Source organism: Calypte anna, chromosome 4B, assembly GCF_003957555.1.
Source record: "Calypte anna isolate BGI_N300 chromosome 4B, bCalAnn1_v1.p, whole genome shotgun sequence".
Taxonomy (NCBI): domain Eukaryota; kingdom Metazoa; phylum Chordata; class Aves; order Apodiformes; family Trochilidae; genus Calypte; species Calypte anna.
Window position 1 is genome coordinate 22,788,173 of NC_044249.1, and position 25,444 is coordinate 22,813,616.

The 25,444-nt window shown below is 57.5% G+C and overlaps 1 protein-coding gene across 24 annotated transcripts in view; it reads right to left on the reverse strand.

Moving 5' to 3' along the window:
* DYSF (dysferlin) overlaps positions 1-25,444 on the reverse strand; it is a 63,679-nt gene that overhangs the window by 23,752 nt on the left and 14,483 nt on the right. For 9 of the 24 annotated variants that reach the window (XM_030450486.1, XM_030450483.1, XM_030450480.1 and 6 more), the window contains 25 exons: positions 25,030-25,207; positions 24,368-24,492; positions 23,917-24,023; positions 22,860-23,052; positions 21,714-21,869; positions 20,570-20,701; positions 20,032-20,198; positions 19,441-19,555; positions 19,214-19,319; positions 18,455-18,597; positions 17,276-17,449; positions 16,701-16,794; positions 15,893-15,970; positions 12,913-13,094; positions 12,085-12,225; positions 11,464-11,493; positions 10,599-10,625; positions 8,387-8,488; positions 7,752-7,913; positions 7,409-7,574; positions 6,615-6,688; positions 3,641-3,703; positions 2,309-2,320; positions 1,076-1,174; positions 297-425 (listed from right to left, as the gene is read on the reverse strand). In XM_030450486.1, coding sequence (XP_030306346.1) covers positions 297-425; positions 1,076-1,174; positions 2,309-2,320; positions 3,641-3,703; positions 6,615-6,688; positions 7,409-7,574; positions 7,752-7,913; positions 8,387-8,488; positions 10,599-10,625; positions 11,464-11,493; positions 12,085-12,225; positions 12,913-13,094; positions 15,893-15,970; positions 16,701-16,794; positions 17,276-17,449; positions 18,455-18,597; positions 19,214-19,319; positions 19,441-19,555; positions 20,032-20,198; positions 20,570-20,701; positions 21,714-21,869; positions 22,860-23,052; positions 23,917-24,023; positions 24,368-24,492; positions 25,030-25,207 — 2,955 coding nt within the window. The remainder of the gene's footprint in view (positions 1-296; positions 426-1,075; positions 1,175-2,308; positions 2,321-3,640; positions 3,704-6,614; positions 6,689-7,408; positions 7,575-7,751; positions 7,914-8,386; positions 8,489-10,598; positions 10,626-11,463; positions 11,494-12,084; positions 12,226-12,912; positions 13,095-15,892; positions 15,971-16,700; positions 16,795-17,275; positions 17,450-18,454; positions 18,598-19,213; positions 19,320-19,440; positions 19,556-20,031; positions 20,199-20,569; positions 20,702-21,713; positions 21,870-22,859; positions 23,053-23,916; positions 24,024-24,367; positions 24,493-25,029; positions 25,208-25,444) is intronic. The other 15 variants (XM_030450499.1, XM_030450495.1, XM_030450491.1 and 12 more) reach the window with 2 other exon arrangements.

The window sequence follows — 25,444 nt, forward strand, 5'->3', positions numbered from 1 at the left end:
TTGGGGTCAGAGCCCAGATCCTGACCCCTGTTTGTCCTCTAGACCAGACCACGTCCTGCCCAGGGAGCCAGGAGGGGGGTGATGAGCTCCTGACTCACCCATCCAGACACTGGGACTGGAAGAGCTTTAAGGACCAGTCTGGGATGGAACTGGTGGGAGCTCAGCAGCCAGAGCTGCCCAGTGCTCTGCTTCTGTGGCCCAATTCTCAGTGATGTCCCAACCCAACCAGCCCCAGCTGGCACCAACCCCTCAGCACCAGCACCTTCCTTCCCCCTGCAGAGCAGAAACCACCAGACCTTGAACTCCCCCACCACGGAGGGGTCATCCCTGGAGTCCTCCGAGCGGCCCCGGTAGAGCCTGAAGGTCTGGCAGAAGTCTGAGAGATGCTCAAAGTCCTCCAGCTTCTCCAGCTCTGTCTCATAGACCTGGGGAGAGGGAGATGGGGTGAGGGGGGGACTGGTCCTGGGCAGGGGGGGACCAGCAGGATGTGCCCAGGGACCCAAAGTTGTCAGTCCTGGGACAGAAGTGTCCCCTCCCCAGGGCAGGGATGAAGAGCAGACTCCTGGCAAGGAGAGGCCCTCACAGAAGACCCAAACTCAGCCAGGATTCTCATCAGCCACAGGGACCTCCCTGGTCCTTCTCCTCCAGACAAGCTCTTCTCCAGTTGGGTCCTGTCTGGGTCTCTGTGTTTATTTCAGCACAAACCCCCCCTGAGCCACCTCTGCTTTTCCTTCCCCTTCCCAAACCCTTTGCAGGGGGAAGGTCCCCCCCTCCTCTGCCACTTAGAAAAGGGACAATTTCTTGAAGGCTGCAAAAGGGGAAGTTACCAGGAAGGGTTTAAAAATAATAAATAAATGAATAAATCACCCCCCAAAACCTTGAGTTTGCAAAGTAGCTGGGTTTGGGTTTTTTGAAGTAAAAACACCTGCTCACTGGGAAAATTCTGACTTGGGTTGTTTGGGGGTTTTTTGCCTCAAAGTAAAAAAAAAAAAAAAGTCTTAATAAAAAAATTAATCAAAGCTGTTGGAAAAGCAGCAGGGAGAGTGCAGGTGCCATGGGTCAGAGCCCCTCTTACCTGCAGGGTGTCGAATCCCCTCTCCAGGTAGCAGCCACATTTCTCCCTCTCTCCCGTGGACGCGTAGAATTTGCTCCACCAGTCGATGAATTCCTCCTCCTGTGCCAGGGGACACCAGAGTCACACATCCCACCCCAAAAACACCCCCAGCTGGAGCTGGAGCCTGGCTTGGGGGGCTCTGGGGGGCTCTGGGATGAGCCCACCCCATAGCTCCTCATTCTGGGATGCTCCAACCCCAGTGCTGCATCCACAGCAACTCCAGGAACCTGGAGCTCTCGGGATGAAACTCCAGGAGAGGAGCTCACAGGAAACTTCCAATGTTTGGGGTTTGGGTTGTGGTTTGGTTTGTTGTTGTTTTTTTTGTCAGGGTCAGATTTGGGCTCTTTGGGGAGGGTTTTCCCAAGAGCAGGACCAGAGGAGGGATGAGATGAATTAACTCTGAGCTGACAGGTTGAAATTCAGGGAGGAGGAGAGGACTTTGCCTGGGAGGGATTTCTGGGATGGGAAATGCCTTCTGGGTTTGTACCCCAGCAACCCCTCCATCCAAACAAGGTGAGCAAACCAATACATCCACTAAAATTCACAGATTTCCACTAAAAAACGTGGTCCCCAGGTGCTGTACCTCTCAGGAGGAACACAACCCTCTCCTCACTGATGTTCATGTAGAAAGGGGCAGATCCAAACCAACCCCAAGCTCCCCACCCCCTCACTGCCCCGCAGCAGAATTTGCCTCATTCCCACCCAAACTTCCCCCCCAGCTCCCAGGATGCTGCAGCAGAGCCACAGCTTTCATGGGAACATCATTGCTTTGGGAAATCTGCAGAAGCCAAGGCAAAGGGGCTTGGAGTGTGACTCCTGAAATGTGCCCAAAAAAAGAAAAAACAAAACAAGGAATGTTCTCTGGTTCCCCACATTCCAGCAGGGTGACCTAGTGGGGAATCAGAAGTGAGGTTTATTGGGGTGAGGTTTGAAGCCAGTGGGTGCAGGGTTTAGATTGCTGTCAGGAATAGCCATGGGATTAACAGCAGTACCAGAGAACTCAACTCTGAGGCCTCTGCTGCCTCCTCTTTTCTGAGGAAAAAAAACTAAAATAAAATTTCAAATTGCCCTTCATTGCTTTCAGCCCTGTTTTCTTGTCTCCAAAGCTCCACTCTGCCCATCCTGGCTGGGTTAAAGAATTCCCCAGATGCTGAGTGACCAAAAAATCATTTCAGCTGATGATTCCCCACTTACCCATGGGATCTTCTGCAGCCCCAAGAGAAAGAGGTTGGTTAGAGAGTTTCTGCTGATTTCTACTGATGTTACCAAACAAAACACAATGAAATGAAAGCAAAGAAAAGAAAAAGCTCTCCTTGGGCTCTTCTGACCACCTAAACCCAAGCAAGGTGGCAGCTGTCCCCATCTCAGCTTCTCCTGCCCAAGGGGAAATGCAGAGCAGGAGCAGCTCCAGAAGTGCCAGGGAAAAGTCAGATTTTTTCCCCAGCTTTTCCTGCCCGAGACACTGGGGTGGAGGTGTCAGCACCAGAGCTGTGCCCTGTGTCCCCAGCTGATGGAAAGGTCCCTGGGGGTCTCCCACCCAGTGCCATGGGCCACGTCCCAAGGATGAAACCAGGAGAGAACAGTGCCAGGAGGAAGGTGCTGGGCTCAGCAGGAGATTCCCAACACCCAGAGCTCTCCCAGCTGACACTAACAGGATAAGCCATAAAAATGTGCTCTGGTTTGGAGCTGGAAAACACAGCAAATAACCAATTATTCCAAATAGTTTACAGAGCCTGACTTCTTGTTGTTTGGCTTGGGCCAGCCTTGCTAACTGTGACGGGTTATTTAGACTCCTTGCAACCCAAGCGTGGCAACCCAACATAATCCCAGCACTAACTGGGCAGAGAGGAGCCTCCTTGGGACAGTTCCAGAGCTCAGGGGGGGCTGAGGGCTCCTTCTGAGCTCCTCTGCCCTGGGAGATGCTCCACAGGCACCAGGATCCTGCAAGTGCTCCAGCAGCAGGAGGCTGGAGAGGATGATGGAGGAGATCTCACCAGAGGATGATGGAGGAGATCTCACCAGAGGATGATGATGGAGGAGATCTCACCAGGGCAGGATGATGATGGAGAGGAGATCTCACCAGAGGATGATGGAGGAGATCTCACCAGGGCAGGATGATGATGGAGAGGAGATCTCACCAGATCATTTCACCATCTGGGAATGCACTACAGAGCTGGGAGCACAGAGAGCTCCATGCTTCTCCTTAACAATCCAAACCACCACATCCACAGGACTATCCAAAGCAGGAACCCCATCCCTGGGGTGGAACCTTCCTCCTCGTGGGGGGACAACACCTTAAATCTCCAGCATGGTGCCTGGGCTTTGTCCCAGCACCCCAGCTGGAAAATGGGACATGGAGGAGCACAGGAAGCCCCCAACCATACCACTCCACCTTCTGGAGGATATTCCCATTATTCCAGGGCTTTGTTGGATTTTTTTTTCCCCAAGGCCTTCAAACACAGACATCCCCACATTTCCCACCCAGAAAAGCCAAGGGGGGCAGTTAGGGATGGAGCAAATACCTACATGAGGCTGGGCCCGAGCAGCTGGGGTGTTAATTAGTGCTGAGCTGGTCAGAGCCTCTGCAAGCTACAAATTAAAATGATTGGTTAGCAACCAGGTTAGAGACCACCATGGAACAGACATCAGCACAACTCCAGAGAGGGAAATGGATGGACCCAGAGGGTGGCACCTTCCCCCTCCCCTGGGCACTGGGGGTGAAGCCTCCCCAGATGTGGCCAGATGTTCATCAAGGGGCACTGGGCTGGGATGGCTGCAGAGAATAAATGGGGTGTTAAAGAAGGGAAAAAAAGATTAAAAAAGGGAAAAGTCCAGGTGAGAGCCAAGCTGTTGGTGTCTCCCAGCACAGCACAGGGGCTGCTGGGGGCTTGCAGAGGCAGCGAGCCAGGGAGGGACCTGCCCTGGGTGTTCTTAACAAGAAGGGGTGAGGAGACCTCAGGAGCAACGTTTGAAATGAAAAACAAATCCATGAAGAATGAGCACAGTTTGTCCCTGGCTCCCATAGGAGCTGCTCGGGGCAGCAAGTGGCAGCTCTGCTTCTGTCTTGCCAGGTGGGGAAGAGGGAGGAACGAGATGTTCCCACCAGAAGGTCCCTGGTTTGGAGCATCAGGCTCTCCTTACAACTGCTTTACACCCCATCAAACATCAAACCATGCACTGGGTAAAGCCAAAACCTCTGAATTTCCATCTGCTTTGGGGGGGAAGGGCTTTCCCAGGCTCAGGTCCCACCAGGAGACCCAGGAAACTCTTGGAAGCCCCTCCCTGACTGTTTGATCATAAGAAACAAACAGACAAAGCCCTGCTCATCCCATGGGATGCAGAGGGACCTCATGGTCCTCCCTGCTCTGCTCCTCAGGGGGATGAGGACACAAGGAAGGGCACAGAGGGGTCAGAGCAGGCAGGGATCGGGGCAGTTCTACACCTGGATCACCCTAAAAAACCCCACAGCAGGTTGGGGACCACCTCAGCCCTTGCAAACCCCCACCCTGTGCACCTCCAGGAGGTGAAGACAAGAAGGGCTCAGCCTAGGAGACCTGGCTGCAGGAAAATTGCTTTTCCTGGGAGCTTTAGCAGCTTTTCTTTTCCCTCCCTGTGAGGTAGGGGTGAGCTCTGCAACTCCAGGCACAGCACAGCCTTGTTGGGGACAGACCTGGGGCTGAACTTCTCACCCCATGGGAGGAGATGGACAGCACACCCAGCAGAGAGGGTTCAGGGCTGGTTTTGTCCCTGTTTCAGAGGAGGACAACAAAGCCACCAGAGGAGGGACCCAAGCCAGGCTTGGCAAGGAGGGAGAAAGGCTTTGGAGCCCCACAATGAAACACAGCCAGGGCAGGAACACTCCTGGCTCCTGCTTCCAAGGAGAAGCAGCATTGGATGGCAGGGACCCCTGGCCCAGGATCCATCCCCTTTGCCCAGGAAAAGGTTCCCCCCAAAGCTGGAGGGGAGCAGAGCAGGTGGAGGGGCCCTGATGGCTGCAGGAGAAGTCACCCCATGTCCAGCCCCAGGAGAAGGGACCAGCAAAACCATCCTTGGGGTTTTGATCCTTCCCTGGGGATCCATCCCACCCACAGCTGCCTTGCAGAGGCTCTCACCACCCTGAGGAGGTGATGGGTGCCACCTCGGGCCAGCAAAGGGACACCAGGGATGGACTGGGTGATCTCAGAGGCCCTTTCCAATCCAGCTGATCCTATGATCCTATGGCTCTATGATCCTATGGCTCTATGATCCTATGGCTCTCAGAGCTCACCCAGCCCCATGCAGCTCCTCAGGGGTGAAGTCCTGCCCTGCACCCCTCTTATTCCCTGACCTCCCTTTTCTCCCGAGCACTTTCTGGGCTAGAAAACCAGGTTATTGTTTGGGGTTTTTTGGGTTGTTTTGGTTTTTTTTCTGTTTGCAGCAGTGAAAGTTCCCATTCCCAGCCTCCTCTTGCTGTGTTTCCAGGGCCACGCTCCAGTTACTTTCCTGCTGCAAGCTGAGGCAGAGCTGTAAATGCTGCAGAGCAACCCTGGCCAGGGGGTGGGGAGGCAATCAGGGTGTCAGGAGGATTTTCTGTCTGGAGCTGCCTTTTCCCTTTCAACACCACTCCTGCTCTGGGGCCAAGGTTTCCAAGCCCCACTCTGGGGAGTCGGGGAGCTGAGTGAGGAGCCCAGCAGATCAGCTCCTTCCAGAGAACTGCAGGATCAGGTGGGATGGAAAAGGCTCTGAAAATCAACCAGTCCAACCCAAAACCTCCCAGTGCCAAGGCCAGCACTAAGCCACATCCCTGCCCGGGATGTCCCCAGGCTTGGGGGTGGCATGGGCAGGACCAGCTGCAGTGCAGACCATGCCAGGATGGAGATCTCCAGCCACAGACTGGGCCCAAATCCTCATCTTTCCTGAGCCCAGAGGCTGAAAGCTGCAGCACCCACAGCTGCTGCAGGAGGGGAACAGCACAGCACCAACCTCCCGTGGACCAAGGGAATGAGAAAAAAAAAAACAAAACAATGAAAGAATAGAAAAGGAGGAGGAACAGCAGCCCAGGACCAGCCTGCCCCATCCACAGGGGACAGCTGAGACCTCTCAAACTCATGGCACAGAGATGCTTTGCTTTCTGCATCCCACATCCCTCCCTCCTGGCTAAAGCGTGTCCAGGTCCCACCTCCCTGGGACGTTCTGCAGTCCTGGTCCCCACCAGCCCCCTCTGCAGAGTGAACAGAGCTGCTGGAGCATCCAGCAGAGCCCAAAGAGGGGGTGAAACCTTCAGCCTGAGCCCAAAGCCTGCGTTTGAGGAAGAGGTGGCTGGAGGGCAGGGAGAGAGAGAGGTTCTTGTCCTCTCTTCCAGGAAAGCAAATGGGGGAGAAGGAGGAGTCTGGGGCCGGTGGAGGAGAGGGAGTGGAAGCTGGAAAAAGAAGGTGGAACCCAGACATGAGCTCACATCAGAGCCCTGCACAAGTTCCCCATCCCCAGCAGTGTCCTCCCAGCCCTGTGATGTTCTCCATACCTGGGCAGGAATAAGGGGCTCTTTGTCATCGATGTCAATGAGAACATCATCCCTGGGTGTGAGGCTCACGTCATCTGCAACCAGAGCAAGCAGGAGAGGGATGAGCACCTCAGCTGTTAGGAACCCCAAAACTGAGTCACCTTAGGATCAACCTCAGCCCTGCCCAGAGCCCTCACAGGCTCAGGGTCCTGCAGGTGGCACAGCTTGGCCAAGGGACAGCCCGTGCCACCAACCAACCCCAGAGCTAAACTGGGTCAGTCCTACAGCTGGGATGAGCCCAAAGCAAATGGGTCCCAGGCAGTGACCCCACAGCTTGAGGGATTTCAGGCTCTGCTCCCAGGGAACAAGGGATGGGACAAGAGGAACTTTTGGCACAACTCAAGCTGTGCCAGGGGAGGTTTAGGTTGGAGCTGGGGAACAATTTCTGCCTGGAAAGGGTTGTCAGGGCCTGGCCCAGGCTGCCCAGGGCAGGGCTGGAGTCCCCATCATCCCTGGAGGGGTTTCAGAGCCTGGGGGTGTGGGGATGAGGGACATGGGGTGGGGATGAGGGACATGGGGTGGGGATGAGGGACATGGGGTGGGGGTGAGGGACATGGGGTGGGGGTGAGGGACATGGGGTGGGGATGGGGGACATGGGGTGGGGATGGGGACATGGGGTGGGGGTGAGGGACGTGGGGTGGGGGTGAGGGACATGGAGTGGTCCTGGGTTGGACTCCATGATTTTAAGGGCTTTCCCAACCAAAAGGACTCCTGGAGCAGGGTCTGGGTGTGCACCCAGCATGGTGCTCAGGTACCTGGGTGCTCCTGGGGTCCCTTGTTCTCCTCCCTGTAGGGGTCCCATCTGAACTCCTCCAGGCAGCGGATGCTGCACTGCCCCACCACGGGTCTCCTCCCGAAGGCTCTGTTGTCCAGGACCTTGATGATGAGGGGGGGGCTGTAGAGGCTCTCCTTGGGCAGACGCTGTGGGCACAGGGGGTTGAACACAGAGGGAAAGAATTCACCAGGAACGAAGAACAAACCCTGAGCAGGGCAGGATCAGCCTCACCCTGGGATGTGGGGTTTTATGGGACCTTCTGGAGGTCCCTCCCGAGGGGTCCCCCTGTGCCCCCTGACTCAGGGCAGGGCTCAGCTCCTCACCACCTCCATGTAGAGCACACAGACATCAAAGTTGGGGTTCTTCTTGACGTTCTTGATGACAGAGGACTGCACGAATTGCCCCCCACACTCCACCAGCAGGCTGGGAGAGGTGACACTGGCCAGCTGGTAGCTCTTGAGGTTCCTCAGCCCCCAGGCCAGGATCTGAAGGGTGAGGGGAAGAGACAGCAAAGACTCAGCCACAGGGTTGTCCCCAGGCTTCTCGTCCCTTCAGCAGCTTCTCAGCAACGGGGGTAAAGCTGAAGGAGGAGGTGGAGGTGTCACCCGTGGGGTGGCAGGCAGACAAGGTTTGTCTGACAGCTCCGAGGAACATCCCTGCTCTGCCCGAGCTTCCCGTGGGGCTCAGAGGCTCCTCCTGGAAACCAAGGGTGCCCAGGGCTCTGCTCTGGCCTCACCTTGACTGCTTGGGGACACTTCTTGTCCCAGCACAGCCCCTGGGGACAACCAGGTCCCAGCACTGGTGGGCTCTGTACCCCCAGAGTCTGGCCCAGATCCCCCTCCTGGGTGACCCCTGAGGGGTGTTGTGTGTTCCCCTGAGGGTGCTGTCTCTCTTTAAGGGGTGTTGTGTCCCCCCAAGGGTTGTTGTCCCCCCCCAAGGGTTGTTGTCCCCCCCTCACCTCGATGGCCGTGCGCTGCAGGACGGGTTTGATGCCCTGGGGCACCATGTAGATGTTGGGCTCCCGTTGTGGGGGGGGGTAGGGAAGGTCGGAGTCCTCAGACTGCAGGGAGCAGAGACACAGAGCAGACATCAGCTGAGACCATGAGGAGACCCCAAACCCATCACCCCCCCTGGCTCTGCCCTCCCTGGGTCCCCTCCCTGCAAATCTCATCGTCCCCCTGGCCCCCCAGAAGTCCAGGACACCTGGAGAGGAGGAGATGAGGGATGAAGGGACCTGCAAGGTGCTTCTGTCCCTTCCATCTGACCCTGGAAAAGGTCAAACATCAACTGCTGTGAGTGAGCCCTGAGCCTTTTCCCAGGGAACAACCAGGGAGCTGCTCCCCATCCATCCTGGTGCCCCCTCCCCAGGGATGGGAGCAGCTCTCCCACAGCAGGGACACGAGGAGGGGATGGGAGCAGCAGCAGGGGTTGGGTTGTGACACCCATGGGGTGGGCAGGGGGAGGTGTGTGAGCAGCTGCAGCACCGTGGGGTGGTCCCTGTGCTCCCTCTGTGCAGAAGATCTCCTGCAGGATGGCAAGGGGGGGACTCAGCATCTGCCCCATGGAGGAGGGGAGCAGGGAGCCAGGAGACCTCTGACTGAGGATGGGCTCTGAGCCCAAGCAGGGTTTGGGTTCTCCTTGACCTGCATCGTCCAGATCAGAATCACCAAAAGGGCAGGAATGAAACAAATCCTCCAAAAATGCAACCCCAGGCTGACAGATGTGTGTGTGTGTGTGTGTGTGTGTGTGTGTGTGTGGAGCTGCCCCACAAGGAGCTCTCATCCTGGCACATGAGGTGTTCCACAACCTCCAACTGCAGAGATTTCGGGTGGCTCCATCTCAGGGCAGGTGCCTGGCTCCCCCCCTCCCATGTCCCAGATGCTGATGGATGGTTAGGGGAAGGGGAGAGGGAGAGGAGTGCCAAGGGAGAGGTGCAGAGCATCCCCAGCATCACTCTGGTGCTCAGCACCCCTGGGGACCCATCCAGAGCCTCCAGATCAGGCTGCTCAGACACTGCCCCATCAGCACAGGATCACAGAATTGCTCCAAGGTCATCGAGTCCAACCTTGTCCTACCCCTTTTACCCTGTTCCTGGTGACCACCACTAAACCCTGGCCCCAGGCACCACATCCAGGCAGTTTTTAAACACATTGAGGGATGGAGACCCAACCACCTCCCTGAGGAGTCTGGTCCTGTCCCATTTGCACCAAAAGAAGGAGCAGAAGGGGTCCTGGGGCCAGCCAGGTTGTTCAGGAGCCTGATTGAAGCCCCAGGGATGCTCCACAAGGTTTGGTGTTTGCTGCTCAGGGCACTGGAGAGCTCGGGCTGGATGCAGGCTCAGGGGGAAGGTCTGGATGGGGTTCCTGGGCAGTCCAGGAAGGAACTGGTGACCCTGAGGGTCTCTGCTGGGATTTTGCTTGGTTTCTGAGCAAAAGCAAAGGAACAGGGGGGAGCTGGGTGTTTGAACATAGAAGGTACCCATTGGAGGAGCCCCTCGTGGAAGGCAGCAGTGGTGCAGAGCTGTGCAGTGCCCCAGCCAGAAAGTGGCAAGAAATGGAGGAGGAAGAGCAGAGAAATGGTTATGTTTACAGGAGCTGAGCCACCTCAGCCCCCCTGGAACACAAAGATGAGCCCCAGACCACCAGGCAAAGCTGCTTGGAGGGGAAGGGACCCATCTGCAATAAAATATCCCACTAGAGATGTCCCTTGTCCAGGTCCCTGACGTGGCGTGGTACCAGACACCAGCCCAGCCCTGGGTTCTCTTCAGGATCCACAAGGTCTGGGGAGCAACATCCCCCCCAGGTCCCAAGCAGCATCCTGGGATCCTGAGGAGACTCCTTCATTCCCAGCACCTGCCCCAGCCCTTTCAATGCCCCATCAATAGCTGCAAATGTCTCAGCTGGGATTCCCAGCCAAAGGTCAGCTCAGCTTTTCAGCCTTTCCATGCTTGGTTTGGAAGGGTTGGACCTCAGGGACACACTTCCCATAAAGGTGAACTCCAGCCCTATGCATCCTGCAGCAGGTGAAGCCCGGAGCACCTTGCTGTGTCCTGGTGCTCAGCAAAACCCTGACCCTGTTGGCTTGGGACTTCTGGCAAGAAGTGGCTGCCCCAGGAAGGCTCAGATTTAACACCCCCAAGATGAAGAGGCAACTAAAGTGTAAGGACTCACCTCATCCAGGCTGGAGGAGAGATCATTCTGTTTGGAGAGAGAAGGAGAGCACAGGGTTAGCCCAAAGCATCAGCCCCTTTCATTGCAGAGAACAAACAAACAAAACAAAACACAAGAAGATGCTTTCCAAGCTCCTGCACTCCACCACCCCCCAAGCTGGAGAAGAAATCAGTGCAGACTTCAGCCTCTGGAAAGAGAGCATCAGTGAGTGCCTGTGCTGCAGGGGGGGACAGAGGGGGGGACACAGGGTGGAGAGGTGGGGGAGCAGAACCTTTCACCATGGGAATGCTGAAATAATCACAGGGAAACTACAGAATGGTTGGGTTGGGTCACCCAGTGCCAACCCCCATGGGCAGGGACAACTTCAGCTACACCAGGGTGCTCCAAGCCCCATCCAACCTTCAACACTGCCAGGGATGGGGCAGCCACAGCTTCTGGGGGCACCCTGGGGCTCAGCACCCTCACACCAAAGAATTTCATCCCAAGATCTCCTCTCCATCTCCCCTCTTGCAGCTGCAAACCCTTCCCCCTCATCCCATCCCTCCAGGCCCTTGTCCCCAGTCCCTCTCCAGCTTTCCTGGAGCCCCTTCAGGCACTGGAAGGTGCTCTGAGGTCTCCCCATGGGATCCTTCTCTTCTCCAGCCTGAACACCCCCAACTCTCAGCCTGGCTCAGGGCAATTGGGTTTCCATCATCTCCTTGGCCTCCATCCCCACGACAGGATGGAAAAAGTGGCTGCAGAAGCCAAGCTGAGCTGCAGAGCCCCTGCCAAGCCCTGTGGGTGCTGCTGATGGTGCTGAGCCTTGGGGAGCCAAGGAGGGGACAGTGAGGGGAGCACCAAGCCCAGGAGCTGCTGAAGACATTACCTCAAATCCAGGGATGTGGTGGACAGCTGGCTGTGGAGAGAAGAAACACAGAGTTCATACGGTACCCCTGGTGCTGAGGCAGCACCATGGGACAGAGCTGGGACCCCAGCCCCAGCCCCAAGCCCCTTCCCATTGCCTTTGCTAGATGTCCCCCATCCCACCTCTGAGATGCAGCCTGAGCTGAGCATCACTGCTGAGCCTGCTGGGAGCAGAAACCATGGAGCTGCTGAGGTCACAGAACCAGTCACAGGATGGTTTGGGTGGGAAGGGACCTTAAACATCACCTCCCACAGCCCAGGTTGCTCCAAGCCCCATCCCACCCCAGCTGAGGCTCTGCCAGGGATGGGGCTCCGGGGGACACAGCTCAGCACTGAGCAAAGGTTGGGTGCTGCTGGGTGCTGAGGGGCTGCCCTGCTTTGGGCCAGGATAAAGGTAATTTTCTGTTTGTGCTTTTGCTTTCAGCTCAGGCTCTTGTAAATCCCTTTATCAGGAAGGGGAAGGGGATTAATAGCGAGCATCTGGTACTGGGTTAGATTGCCCGGGCAGTGTTAAACCCTGACAGAGGCTCCCAGGAGAGAAAGCAGCAGAGAGAGGCTCAGGTGTGGGTGGGGACCAGCTCACCTTCTCCCTCTGAATCAGCTCGAAGGCAGCCAGGAGCTCCCCAACATTCCTGTTGGCCTTGGTGACCGGGTGCCAGGAGAGCCGCGGGGACCGCTCCAGGCTGGGTCTGCAGATGCAGCGCCCCATGAACTCATCTGCCCCCTGCAAGGCAACCACAGAGCTGGCAAAGCCCTCCTGGCAGGGGCAGCACCACGCTCCCCCTTGTCTGTTTTGGCTCAGAGAGGTGAAACTCCCACAGCAGCACAGGATTCCCAGAGCATCCTCTGGCCTGCTATGGGACCTGCTGCTGCCCCTGCTGCTTCCAGGGGGTGTCTTTTGGAGGAAAGGGGACAGAAGGGTTCCTGAGATGTTCCCCAGATGTATTCCAAGTGCTTTTCACTCGTGTGCTGCTCTGACACACAGCCTGAAACCCCTTCTGCCCTAGTGACATCCTCCATTCCAAGTTATCCCCTCACCCCTCACCAGGATGCCACCACCACCAAAAGCCCTTTGGGTCCCTCTGGGCAGCTCAGCAAACAAGGGTGAGTTGTCCCCTGTGTGTGTGGCTGCTTCAAGTCCCATCCCAAGCCTTTTCAAAAGGAAATATTTTAATAACTCCATTGATTTTAATGACCATGAACTTGGCCACTCTTCTGAACAAGAAGCAGGAGCAGCTTTGGTTCCTGGAGCAGAGACACCAAGCCCATCACTGGCACAGCTATTTGCTGAATTGTTTTGTCTTCTGAGTGTCCATCTCCACATCTGAGCCCCCCAGGGGTGCCCCCTCCCTGCTCTCCTGGGGGCAGGAAGGATCCCACGTGTTGGTCCCATCCACTCCAGCACACTCACGTAGGTGTCCTGGTCATACAGCTCCACCACCACGTTGGGAGGGGACTCAGACACTTTCTGGGGGTCCCCAAAGATCTCTATCTCGTAGAAGATGAGTGTTTGGTCCCAGGTGGGGTTCAGGGTGTTCTTGACCACCACTGTCTTCTGGCTTTGGTGGAGGAAGGAGACAATGGCATAAGGATCTGCAAGGGGGGTTAAAAAAGAGGATGAGTAGGGGTATGGAAAGGAGACAGAAACTCCTTCAGGGATGAGTTGGGGTGTGGAAAGGAGACAGAAGCTCCTTCAGGGATGAGTTGGGGTATGGAAAGGAGACAGAAGCTCCTTCAGGGATGAGTTGGGGTATGGAAAGGAGACAGAAGCTCCTTCAGGAGGCAGCAGAGCTGCAGGTCCTCCAGCAATGACTTTCCCACCATGTCCCAGACCCCCCCAGCTGAGGAGGGGATGGGGCCAAGGTCCCTGCAGACAGTGACCCAGCTCAGCTCAGCTCCCTGGGGTTCTGCAGCTTCCATCCTGCCAACTCCTCTTCTTCAGCCTGCAGATCTCAGCCTAGGGAATTATTCCAGCCCTGACCCCTCCTCATCCCAGCTCCTTTTGGGTCAAGATGAGCACAAGAGTCCACACGACTTGGCTGTCCAGTTACACAAAGCTTTTCCCTCTGACCCCACAGCCTCCTGGCCCTAAAAACATTAGGTAAAAGAACTTTTTTTTAGCCAAAAACTTCCTGGACACCCAAGCAGACCACACTGACCAGAGGAAGCCTCTCTCCTGGCCTGTGGGATCTCCATGGCTTTCCCTGGCCACATCTCCTGGCACAGGGGAAAAGTCCTCACTGTCTGGGCTGATCTTTCCTGGTCCAGGTTCTCCTCCTGGATCCTGGATCCTGGATCCTGGCTCCGGGCAGGGGCTGGGGGTGAATTTTCCTTTTGCTTCCCTGGTGTCTGGGGGCAGCAGGGGTGGTTAATGGGCTGGGGCTGGTTGGGAGGTGGCTGGGCTGGGGAGAGCCCCAGTTCATGCTGGGAAGAGCCCCAGTTCATGCTGGGAAGAACCTTTCCCACTCTTTTCCAGCCAGGGGAAAGCAGAATGAGTTACAATAAACAAACAAACAAACAAACCACACCAAACCAAAAGCAAAGTCAACTAAAAAAACACCAAAAAAAAAAATTGGATTTTGCTTTTTCTGCTCTTTTTTTTTCCTTCTCTTTCTTCCCCTCTCCTCCCTCCTCCCCTTCCTCTCCTTTTTGAAGGAACCTCCATAAAGCCCCTTTGTTTAGAGCCCGGTGGGCAGGGTTTATTTTTCTAACTGTGCAAAGCCCCCTTAATGAACTCCTTTATGCTTTGTTAGGGCAGCAGAGATCCCAGCTCCAGGTCCTGCCATGGTGTTACTCATGTTGTCCTTGGCCAGGCTTGTCCCAGGGCAGGGACTCCCCCTCCCCACCATGAGATCACCCCAGTCCCACCACCCCAACAACAAACCCTTTGTGGGAGGCAGAGGGGACCTCGCTGGGGGCAGACACTGGGGGATTGTTTGGGTGCTCTCCACCTCTCCAGGATCTTTCTGGCCACCTTTCCTCTGCTGCAAAACGCCCAGGGGAGCAGGGGAGGTCCTGGGGATAGGCAGATGGTGAGGGGGGGGCTTCTCTTCCAAGGAACACGGGATGGGACAAGAGGAACTTTGGGCACAACTCAAGTTGTGCCAGGGGAGGTTTAGGTTGGAGCTGGGGACAATTTCTCCCTGGAAAGGGTTGTCAGGGCCTGGCCCAGGCTGCCCAGGGCAGGGCTGGAGTCCCCATCATCCCTGGAGGGGTTTCAGAGAAACCCCTGGGGGTGTGGGGATGAGGGACATGGGGTGGGGGTGGTCTGGGCACTTTGGATTCCATGATCCCAAAGGGCTTTTCCAACCCAAACCATTCTATAATCCTGTGGACTGATTGATGGGGAACTTCTGGTACTGCCCCAGCTCCAGCTCTGAGCTTGATGTAAGCAGCAACATCCCCCTTGTCCTGCTTCCCCCCCTCCAAACGACACTGCAAAGAGTTAATGGGAGTGAGCAAAGGCCACCAAAGAGCCACAGGGCCACCAGCCTGGGATGTCCCAGCCCATGGGGAAGAGGCTGCCAGGAGGTTTGTTCAATGCAAAGAACCATTCCTGAGATGCCCACCCAGCCCTGCAGCCACACTGAAACCCAAACCACCCAACAGGTTGGCCACTGCTAGGGATTTTCCTTTCCAATCCTGTTTTCAATCCGTTCTTTTGTCCCTAACACACAGAGGATGCCTTCTCCAGCCCTGATCCCTTCTCCAAGCCAGGGGACAAATCCCCTGCACAACCCCGCCGCCCAGGCTGCTGCTCTGCAGGGTCCAGACGGTGGCCAGGACTCACCCAGCTGGGACTGAGCTGGGTGCTGAGGACACATCAACCCAACCAGAGCCTTCCTGAGGATGCAGAAGGTTCCTCTCTGTCCTACTCACACCCTTCTTAATTTTTCTGAGCACATCTCCTGCCCCTGCTCCATCACCTCGACCCCATCCCAGAGCTCCTGTCCTGCTCCCAGCCTGCAGCCCATGCAGGGGGTTGGCTCAGTGCCACATCCCTGCCCTCTGCTCGGTGTTTATCTGCTGTGTCCCTGAGCTGTCTGCTCCCCAGCCTCACCTCGGGGCAGGGAGAAGGAGCTATTAGCAAAGCAAACACAGCTCTGACTCACCCCCAACCTGGGTGACTTGTGGTTTCTGCTTGGTTTCTCACATAAAAGTTCTCAAAACTCTGATTTTTGTTCTTTTTTTTTTTTTTTTTTTTTAATGTTTTTGCTGATGGAAAATCAAGCTCCCAGCCTTGGGGAAGCCTCCTGCCCACACCCTTTGCTGTGAGCCTGCCCAGTACCCTCCATGTCCCAACAAGCAGTACCCCAAGAACTGTTTTCCAGCCTGTTACAGCACTAATTACAGCACTAATTATGAGCACAAAGAGGCTGGAGAGGGCTCACCTGAGAAGCTGTCCTTGTCCATGGCCATCAGATCCCGTGCCTGGTACAGGTAGCAGCGGAGGTGGTACCTGTTCCCACCTGGACACAGAAACCATGGAGGGATGAGCTCAGGGATCAACGTGGGGCACCAGGGGAAGAGCTGGAGTTGAACCAGCCCCAGGCTCCTCTCTGAGGACTTAAACCTCCCCGTGGCTTCCCAAGAGAGCACCAGGCTCAGGGGGAACACCTGGACCACCCTCCCCTTTCCATCCCCCTTCAGGGATGAGCCACAGAGATGCTGGGAGGGCTGGGGCCAGGCTGAGAGGGTTGGGGGTGTTCAGCCTGGAGAAGAGAAGGATCTGGGGAGACCTCAGAGCACCTTCCAGTGTCTGAAGGGGCTCCAGGAAAGCTGGGGAGGGACTTGGGACAAGGACAGGAGGGATGGGATGAGGGGGAAGGGTTTGCAGCTGCAAGAGGGGAGATGGAGAGGAGATCTTGGGATTAAATTCTTTGGGGTGAGGGTGCTGAGCCCCAGGGTGCCCCCAGAAGCTGTGGCTGCCCCATCCCTGGCAGTATTGAAGGTTGGATGGGGCTTGGAGCACCCTGGGCTGTGGGAGGTGTCCCTGCCCATGGCAGGGGTGGCACTGGGGAAGCTCTGGGGTCCCTGCAACCCAAACCAGTCAGGAGTTCCACAATTCTATGCTTCACTCCAGATGGGTGAGAGGCAGAGGGTGGGAAATGCTCAGCTACAGGGTCCCCAAGCAGAGCCCCCACACCAGGACTCACTGCAGGGGAACTGCACCCACCCCTCCACCCCTTGGGGCCTTACAGTCAAATATGCAGGAAATGGTGGGTCTGTTGACACCAAAACTGAGCGTGGAGATGGATTTGCCATCGTCACTCCTGTCATCTGTCACTCCTCCCTGCAAGAGAAAGCAGAGTAAGGTCAGACCTGCTGGGACCCAGCCTGCAGCCAGGGGATGGGGTCTCCAGGAACAGCTGGGTGTCCCAGAGGATTTTCAGCTTCCCCATGGAAGGACCCTGAGGCCCTTCTGCCCCAGGAGGGCAGAGAGGACCCAGCTCCTGATCCTCTCCATGCTGGGAGGGAAGAGGACAGGACACCAGCAGCCTGGTGGGATGGGGCAGAGGAGGGGAAGGGGGAGAAAAAAGGCCAAATGGGGAGAAAAACAAACAAAAAAATCCCTATAGAGGCTTCGTGCTGCTTTGGTTCTTATTTAGGGAGAGGAAAAGCTGTGGGATGCTGAGAGCCAAGGGAAGTCAGGATCTTCACCAAGCCAGGACAGTGAGGGGATGGGCTCCGGGTCCAGCACTTTGGAGGGGAAGGGGGGAGGCTCCTCCTCCCCAGCAGCGATTTTTGGGGGTGCAGGGAAGGGGGGCACCTACCAGGGCTCCCTCCAAGGCGAAGACAGCAGCGGGCCCCGTGCGCTCCAGGGGCTCCATGCGGCGTCTCCAGCGGCGGCGCCTGAAGGCATCGGTGCGGCGGGGGGAGAGGTGGAAGCGCCAGCCGAAGAGCGAGGCGTATTCCCAGCCCTCCCCATCCACCTCCTCCTGCTTGTGCTGGGACACGGAGGGGGAAGGGGCAGGTGAGGGGCCGGGTCCCAACGCCGTCCCCGTGGGATCCCCGCACAACCCGGGGTGAAGCTCCCTGTGCCCGGGGCTCTCCCACGGACACGGCTGCGCCCACCCCCAAACCCACAGGAGATGGTGCCTGCTGCAGTTGTCACCCCCAGGGCCCCCCCAGCTTAGAATCACAGAATCATTCTGTGATAAGAATCGTGGAGTCATCCGTGGCTCTCATCAGGAAACCAGCTGGGCAAGACCCGTAAGGTCATCGAGTGGTAACCCAGGACTGCCAGGTCCTGCCCTGGAGATCCAGCCTTTTCATCCACTCCCAGAGGGAACACCACTCAAGGAAGGGTCTCACTGGGTTGGGGCTGACCAAGGAGAAGGACACATCCTGCCCAGGCCTGGGTGGCAGCTGCACCTCCATCTTTTCAGCCCTCTCTGTGCTTTGCCATCACTTCTGATCCCTCCCTGGGCCACCACGGCTTTGCCACCACTGAGAACTTCTCCCTAGGGCATCTGTCACCAGCCCGTGGAGGTGTTTTCTATCGCTCCTGAGCTCTGTCACCTCCGTGTGACGTTTGTATCCCACGCTGTCCAGCCACAATTATCCAGAAAAAGTGCTGGAGCGGGAGAGAAGCTTCGTGGGGAAGGGGCTGGGGGGAGGGAGGAAGGGAGGGAGGGAGGAGCAGCGGCTCCGTGGTGGCATTCGCGGTCCGATTGCACCACCTAGAGGAAAGCGGGGCCGGGACACACCGGGGATTCAGCTCCAACCCCCCCAAGATGTCCCATGGCACTGGTGGGGGTCCCAGCTCCGCCTGCATCCCAATCCCTGAGATCCTCTCCAGCTCTGGGAGATGCTGAGCCCCATGGTGGAGACCAAGGCCGGGGGGCTCTGCAGCTAGCAGGGGCTCTGCAGCAGCCCAAGCACCTCCCGTGCAGGGACAGGGACACAGCCCTAGCCCCGTGTCCCCCATTTCTCCACAGCCCCCTCCCCACCTTCCTCATGGCCTCCAGCTGTGCCGGGTCCCTGCGGCGCAGCCGCACCCAGCGCCGTCTCCGGTTGGTGTGGTACATCTTCTCTGCTGGCACCCACGCCTTGGGCCTGCGCTCCGGAGGGATGGTGATGCCATATTCCCACCCTTGGAGAAAAGCAGAGAGCTGGGTAAAGGCAGGGAAAGAGCCCCCCCGACCCCCACCCCCAGGGACCTCTCTTAAAGTGTGTCCGGGTTGGAAGGGCTCTGACACCAAAGGGTTGTCCTGACCACTGCTGCTCCACACAGAAACCACCTCAGACTGGTCCCTGCTGGAGCTGTCCCACTGGGCAGGGCCAGGTGATGGTGTCCCACCAGCCCTGGGCTCAGAGTCACAGCCTGGGAGCTCTCTCTCCTCCCTGCCCTTCCATCCTCAGGCAACCCCAACCCTTGTGACCACCCCAGGTGCTCTCTGGCCAGATGCTTCCCGTTCCTCTTTCACCACAAGCCAGGGAAGATCACCCAGAAGAGCCTGGGCTATCCCCAGCAGCAAAGGGAGTTCTGATCTGTGGTTGCCCAACCCACAGCTCCAGCCCTGGGGGTGAAGAAGGGACCCCCAAGGCCTGGCCCCCCCTTCTGAAGCTCCCATCGGGGCAGCTCACACAGCCACGAAGGGGACGTTGGCATCCCTGGTGCTGGGTGGGACCATGGAAGGAAAGATCTCATGGGCAGGGGATGGAAGGGGATGAAAAGGTCACAAACTCCCCAAACTGCCCCCTCCTACCTTTCTCATCCACAGCTCTGTTGAGGTCTGTGTCCCACTCCACATCTTCCCACTTCCAGCCTGGAGGACACTCGATCTCATCCTTAGGCAGGACCTTCTCCCCGTTCTGTGGGACACGGGTGGGTTTGGTCACTGGGTGCCCAGCAGATCCCTGAGCCCCTGGGGTGTTCTGTGCCACTGCAGCGTGGGGTGGGTGCTGAACCCCCTCCCACCCACTTGGTCCTCACCACATCAGTGTAGGCATCAGTCATGTGGATCCACTGACCCCCAGGCAGCCGGACCTGGTTCTCAAACACCTCCTCCACGAAGCTCAGGTGCCCAGCATCCACATCGTGCAGCAACCTGTACCCCGAGGAGATGCACAGGGTCAGGGGGGGCCCCTCCTGCCCACCCAGCTCCTCCCAGAGCCCCCACCCTCAAGCCTCAAGCTTGAGCACCCAGCCTCACCCATCCAGCTGAGATGGAGCTCAAAGCAAACCCAACCCAGGAGGACAGCAGAGCTCTGCTGGGCACCCACCATCCCCCTGCAGCAGGGGATGCCCCAATGGGCTCTCCCACCTCCCAGTGTCCCCATGAGCTGGGTGTGGGGTCCATCGTGTCCCTGAGGGCTCATGCAGCACCCACCACCCCAAGGACACCTCTTTAACATCACTGCCTGCCAAGGATGGGGCAGGCAGAGGAGGAACCCCCGTGGCACCCCAGATCTCCATCCAGCTTTCTGGGTGACTTTTCCCATCAGCTTCCCACCTGCTCAGATGTTTGGGGTGCCCGGGACAGCCCACCAAGGGCTCTGTGCTCCCCAGAAACCCCCCACTCACGTTTTCTCTGGGCAGATGAACCAATCCCCAGCCCAGGTCCAGCCCGTGGAGGGCCGGAAGCTGTCCTTGGGCAGCTTGATCTTGCCAGTGACATCTGAGTACTTGGGGTAGGTCAGGCCAGTCGTGCCCCAGTTCCCCACCAGTGCCAGCTTGGTCTGGTTCTCATACTGGGGGAGCAAAAGCAGAGAAGTTTTTGCACAAAATCCCAGGGATAATCCTTTGGAAACCCCACCAACAATCCCTTCCTTCCTGGAGAGCTCCCTCCTGAGGACAGACTTCCCGGGAAGAGCCTGTGTGTGTGTGTCCCCTCCTGGGTGTCCCCACATTTGTCCCCCAGCATGCAGAAGAAGTGAAACCCCAGTGTGGCCTCTCCCGGGCTTTCAGCTGGGTGCTCTCCCACCTCTCAGTTGGTGGGTGCTGCTCTGACCCCCAACACCCTTGCCCATGGCCCAGCCCACCCCCTCCCCACCAGGCTGGAGCTGCTGCCCCTGGCAGAGAGAAGGAAAATCCCCTTGGGGAGGGGTGAAGAGATGCTCACAGTTTCAGCAAAGACAGAGAGCTTCCCCTCAGCAAAGTGGTTGAACTCCTTCTCATCAACAGAGAGCCCGAACCAGAGCTGGACCCGGATCTGGGCTGGGATCTTCGGACCCATGGCCTCCTCCTGGGGGTACTGCCAAAGGAGGACATGGATGGGGATGGGAGGATGGGATGAACCCCCCAGAGACCCAGCTGGGAAGGGAGGGAGATCACTGAGCTTCCCTATAAACTGTGACAACATCCACAGAGCTGAGCTTACTGTGGGGGTGCTGAGCCCCAGGGTGCCCCCAGAAGCTGTGGCTGCCCCATCCCTGGCAGTGCTGAAGGTTGGATGGGGCTTGGAGCACCCTGGGCTGGGGGAGGTGTCCCTGGGCATGGCAGGGGGGGCACTGGGGGGGCTTTAAGGTCCCTTCACCCCAAACCATTCCCTGATTCTATTCATTAAAGCCCTGGTGGTCAGAGCTTCTTCATCCCTCGTGGGACACCTCCAGGGCTTGGACACCAAACTCTGCCAACAGAGTCCAGCAAACCTGGAAATGCCCCAGGAGCTGTTTATCTCACTGCCCTTTCTCCTCTCTCTCTGACATTATTTTTTCCCCTCCAAGTGATGTCACCTTTCCAGCCACAGCTGAAGCACAGGGAAAAGAAAAAAACCAATATATTTTGGTTTCTCTTTTTGCTGCCAGCTGGGCTGGAGCTTTGCTCAGTCTATTCCATTTCACTGTATTGCTTTTCTCTGAGCTTGTTCAGCACTGATTTCTGCTCCCAGCCTGGCAGGCAGCAAAAGGCCACAGAAACATCATGGGAGAAGCAAGAAGCTTGGAAAGTGCCTGGCAGAGGAGGCTCCAGCTTCAACTTCCTGGAGTGGCAGAGGGTCAGGAATCTTGAAAAGACATCAAATAACATTCAAATACATATTTTTAAATAATAAAATGTTTAAGTTTTTAAAAACAAAAACCTGGAACTTGCAGCAAATAGGAAGCTCTCCCCAGGGATGTGCTGCAGCCCCAGGTCTGACCCATGAACTCCACCAGGAGCACAACCAAGTTCTCACCAGCTTCAGCGGGGTCAAAACTGGGGCTGGGGGAAGAAGGGGGGTCCCTGGAGCCCCGGGTGGTCCCTCGGGGGGTCCAAGCCCACGGTACCTTCAGGAAGATGGTCTGCAGCTTCCCACAGTTCTTGCCACAGCAGTCGTTGATGTTCCTGGAGTAGAGAACCTCGTGTGCCGGGACGCGGGCGTAGGCGACACGCTTGTCCCCCTGCAGCATCCAGATGACAACGTCGGGGAGGCTGTTCTGGGGCTGGGGACACAAAACCAGAGGGCTCTGTGTCCAACCAGAGGGCTCTGAGCTAAGGAATCAGGTAGGGAAGGAGGCAGGAGGCCGCAGAGCAGCCCTGTCCAGAGTCCCCTTGCCAACCCGAGCCCGTGGAACAAGAGCAACCAACCCAGACCCCACCTCGGCACCCCCAGATCCCATCAGGGTCAGGCCAGGCCAGAGCAACCCCAAACTTCCCCCGAGCAGCTTCACCTCAGGTTTTCCTGGCAAAGCTCAAGCTCACTGGGGGGGTGCCAGACCCAGTGCCTCCCAAACCCAGTCCCCATCCTAGAATCACAGAATCACCAAGGCTGGAAAAGTCCTCTGAGATCCAGTCCAGCCCTTCTCCCTACAACCACCTCCCACCCTCGGGCTGGGATTGGGCTCCATCAGCCCCATCTCCATGGCACAATCACTCCGAGGGACATCTCCTGCCCAGCTGAGATCATGGAGACACCTCCCATGGGAACACCTCCCATGGGAACACCTCCCATGGACACCTCCCATGGGAACACCTCCCATGGACACACACCCCATGGAGACACCTCCCATGGAGACACCTCCCATGGAGACATCTCCCATGGACACACACCCCATGGAGACACCTCCCATGGGAACACCTCCCATGGACACCTCCCATGGGAACACCTCCCATGGACACACACCCCATGGAGACACCTCCCATGGAGACACCTCCCATGGACACATCCCATGGACACACCCCATGGGAACACCTCCCACGGAGACACCTCTCATGGACACCTCCCTGACCACTCAGCCATCCCCTGCAGCACCTCCTCTGCCCACCCTCTGATCACCATCACCATGGGGTCCAGGGCTCTGCCTGGAAGAGCAGCAGGATCTCTGCATCCCCCCAGGAGGTCTCTCACAACCATCCCACCAGAAGAGCCCTGTGATGCTCAGCGTGGTTGAAGGAGCCTCCTCCCAGCTGGAAAGCATCTCCTGCAGCATCACCTCCTCTGCCATGCTCCTCAGCCTGCAGAGCCAATCCTCTGCCTGCTCCAGGGCTGCTGAGAGCCTCAACTCCTCGTGCTTCAGCCTCAGAGCTGCCTTCACCATCTGCTCCAGGTTGCTGCAGCGGAACCTGTAGAGGTTCTGGTCCAGGTGGGTGCTGGACGGCTTGCTCAGGACATCAGGCAGGGTCAGGCTGTGGGGACAGGCAGAGATGTGGTGGCAGCAGCTCCCTCACCCTCATCACCTTGAGTTTTGCTGCCATTTGTTTGATTTTATTTTTTTTCCTCCTTTTCAGCAAGTTTCCAAAGCATGACAGAGCCACTTGAGATTCAGCTGGGGAACAGGGTGACCCCAAGAGCAAAGGAGCCTCAAACCACACCTAGAGCCCCCACACCTCACCCCCAGGGGCCAGAGGAGCCCAGGCTGAGCCCCTTGTATAAATTAAATCTATTTATTTAATATACATTGATTCAAGGGCTCAGGAGGCTGGGCAGATCTTCTCTGTGCTGAGTGAGGGCTTCCTGGAATCTGGGGTCATTTATGGTGCTGCTGGGAATGATCCCAGACCCCAACCCTCGGGCTGGGATTGGGCTCCATCAGCACCATCTCCATGGCACAACCACTCCAAGGGACATCTCTGTCCCAGCTGAGCTCATGGAGACACCTCCCATGGAGACATCCCACAGGGACATCCCACAGGGACATCCCATAGGGACATCCCATGGAGACACCCCCCATAGGGACATCCCATGGAGTCACCCCCATGGTACCTCCCCAGCACCGTTCTGGTGCTGGTTGGCTCAGGTTAAGGTCATGGATTCCCTCAGCAGAAGGCTGGGAAGGAATATTTTTGCCTGAAGGCTGGAGCTGTGTGCCTTGCCCTCAGTGTCCCCTTTTCACCCCAGTGTTTGGCTTGGTGACCTTTGAGGTGATCTCTGGCCACCGAGCCACGTTTTTTGGGAGAAAACAGAAAAAACTGGAAAAGCCATCATCCCTTCCAAGCTAACGAAGGGATCCCCCCATGGAAAGGCTCCTGGTGGGAAGGGGCAGCAAATACCTGCAGTCTGAGATGACCCCATCCAGCAGCTGGGCAGCCAGGGCATCCAGCTCACTCGGGGGGTGCTTGGCCTTCAGGGCCACGTAAATCTTCTCCAGGTTTGCTTCCTGCACAAGAGATGGGGAAGAGGAGGTGAAAAGTGGGGACCCCCCCAGTGCCCTGCTCCCCCCCACGTCTAGGACCCTCCCAGCAAGGGCCTGGGGGTGCTCCCCATGGTTAGAAACTCCAGCGTGGGTCCCAGCAGAGCTCTGCACCTCTGGCTGGGGCTCTGGGGGAAAGGAGAGTGAAACAGAGCCAGAAATCCCAGCAGGAGCTCAAGAGCTGAGGGAAATCCTGCAGCAGGAGGTGGGTGACATGGCAAAGCTCTGCATCCACACCCCATCCACACAACCCCATCCCTCCCTGTCCCCCCAGGGTGGGACACAGAAAGGAGCTGGCAGAGGGGACTCACCAGCCTGTCTGCTGCGTGCTGGAGAAGGTTCTGAGCATCAGTCCTGTAGCTGATGTCCTCCCAGTAGGATGACAGCACCACCACGGGCTTGACATTGCCCCAGGGCAGGTAATAATACTGACAGCCTGGAGGACACAGCCTGCTGAGCTCCTGACCTCAGGACCAGCAGGGAGGGGAAGGGGAGCAGGAGGCTGAGGAAGGAGCCCGTGCCCCAAACCCACGTGTAACGGGGCAACCAAGGGCCCAAGGGGGGTTGGCAACCCCCAGAGCTGCATCCCTGAGGCAACAAATGAGGAAAACAACCCCAGTGGGATGAGGACAGCTCGTGCCAGGGAGAGACCCTCACAGGAGCAGGGAGAGGCCACCACAAAGCATCTTGAGCAAAACTGAGCACCCAGGAGCTGCCTGAAGACCCCTTTGAGGCAGCAGAGAGCTGAAGGCAGCAGAGGGGCTGCCCCACACCCCCCAGACACACATTCTGCCTTCACAACAGGCTCGAGGTGGGGCAGGGACCCCTGGAGCTCACCTGCTCCAACCCTGGCTGGGGCAGAGCAGGTTTTCCAAGCCCGTCTCCACTTGGCTTTGGAATATCTCGGAGGTTGGAGACTCCACACCCCCCCTGGGCAGCCCCAGCCCCTGCAGGGCCCCCCAGTGCTGCTCACCATCAAAGACAGCCCGGCTGTACTGGGTGGTGGAGGCCAGGGGCAGGCAGGTGGTGTCGAACTTGTTGCCGTAGTTGCCGATGCTGACCTCGAACTGGATGGCAGCGTCCACGTCCTGCAGCATCGTGGCCGAGTAGAAGGCAGCAAAGAGGGAGAACTTCCGTCGGCGAAGGTACTTCTGGGGCAGGGAGAGGAAGGAGCAGGTCCATCAGGGAGACACCACACCAAGGTGGAGAAGCTCAGACCCAAAGCAATGTGCAGAAGGAGCACGGCGGGCACAGCGCTGGAGTTGGGACCGAGGTCCCCCCCAGAACACATCCCCCACCCCTCTGTGGTCACCCTGCTCTGCCCTGCCCCGGGCAGCACCTCAGCTGGAACCTTTGGGATGGGAAACCAGCAGGAGAGGAGAAAGCCT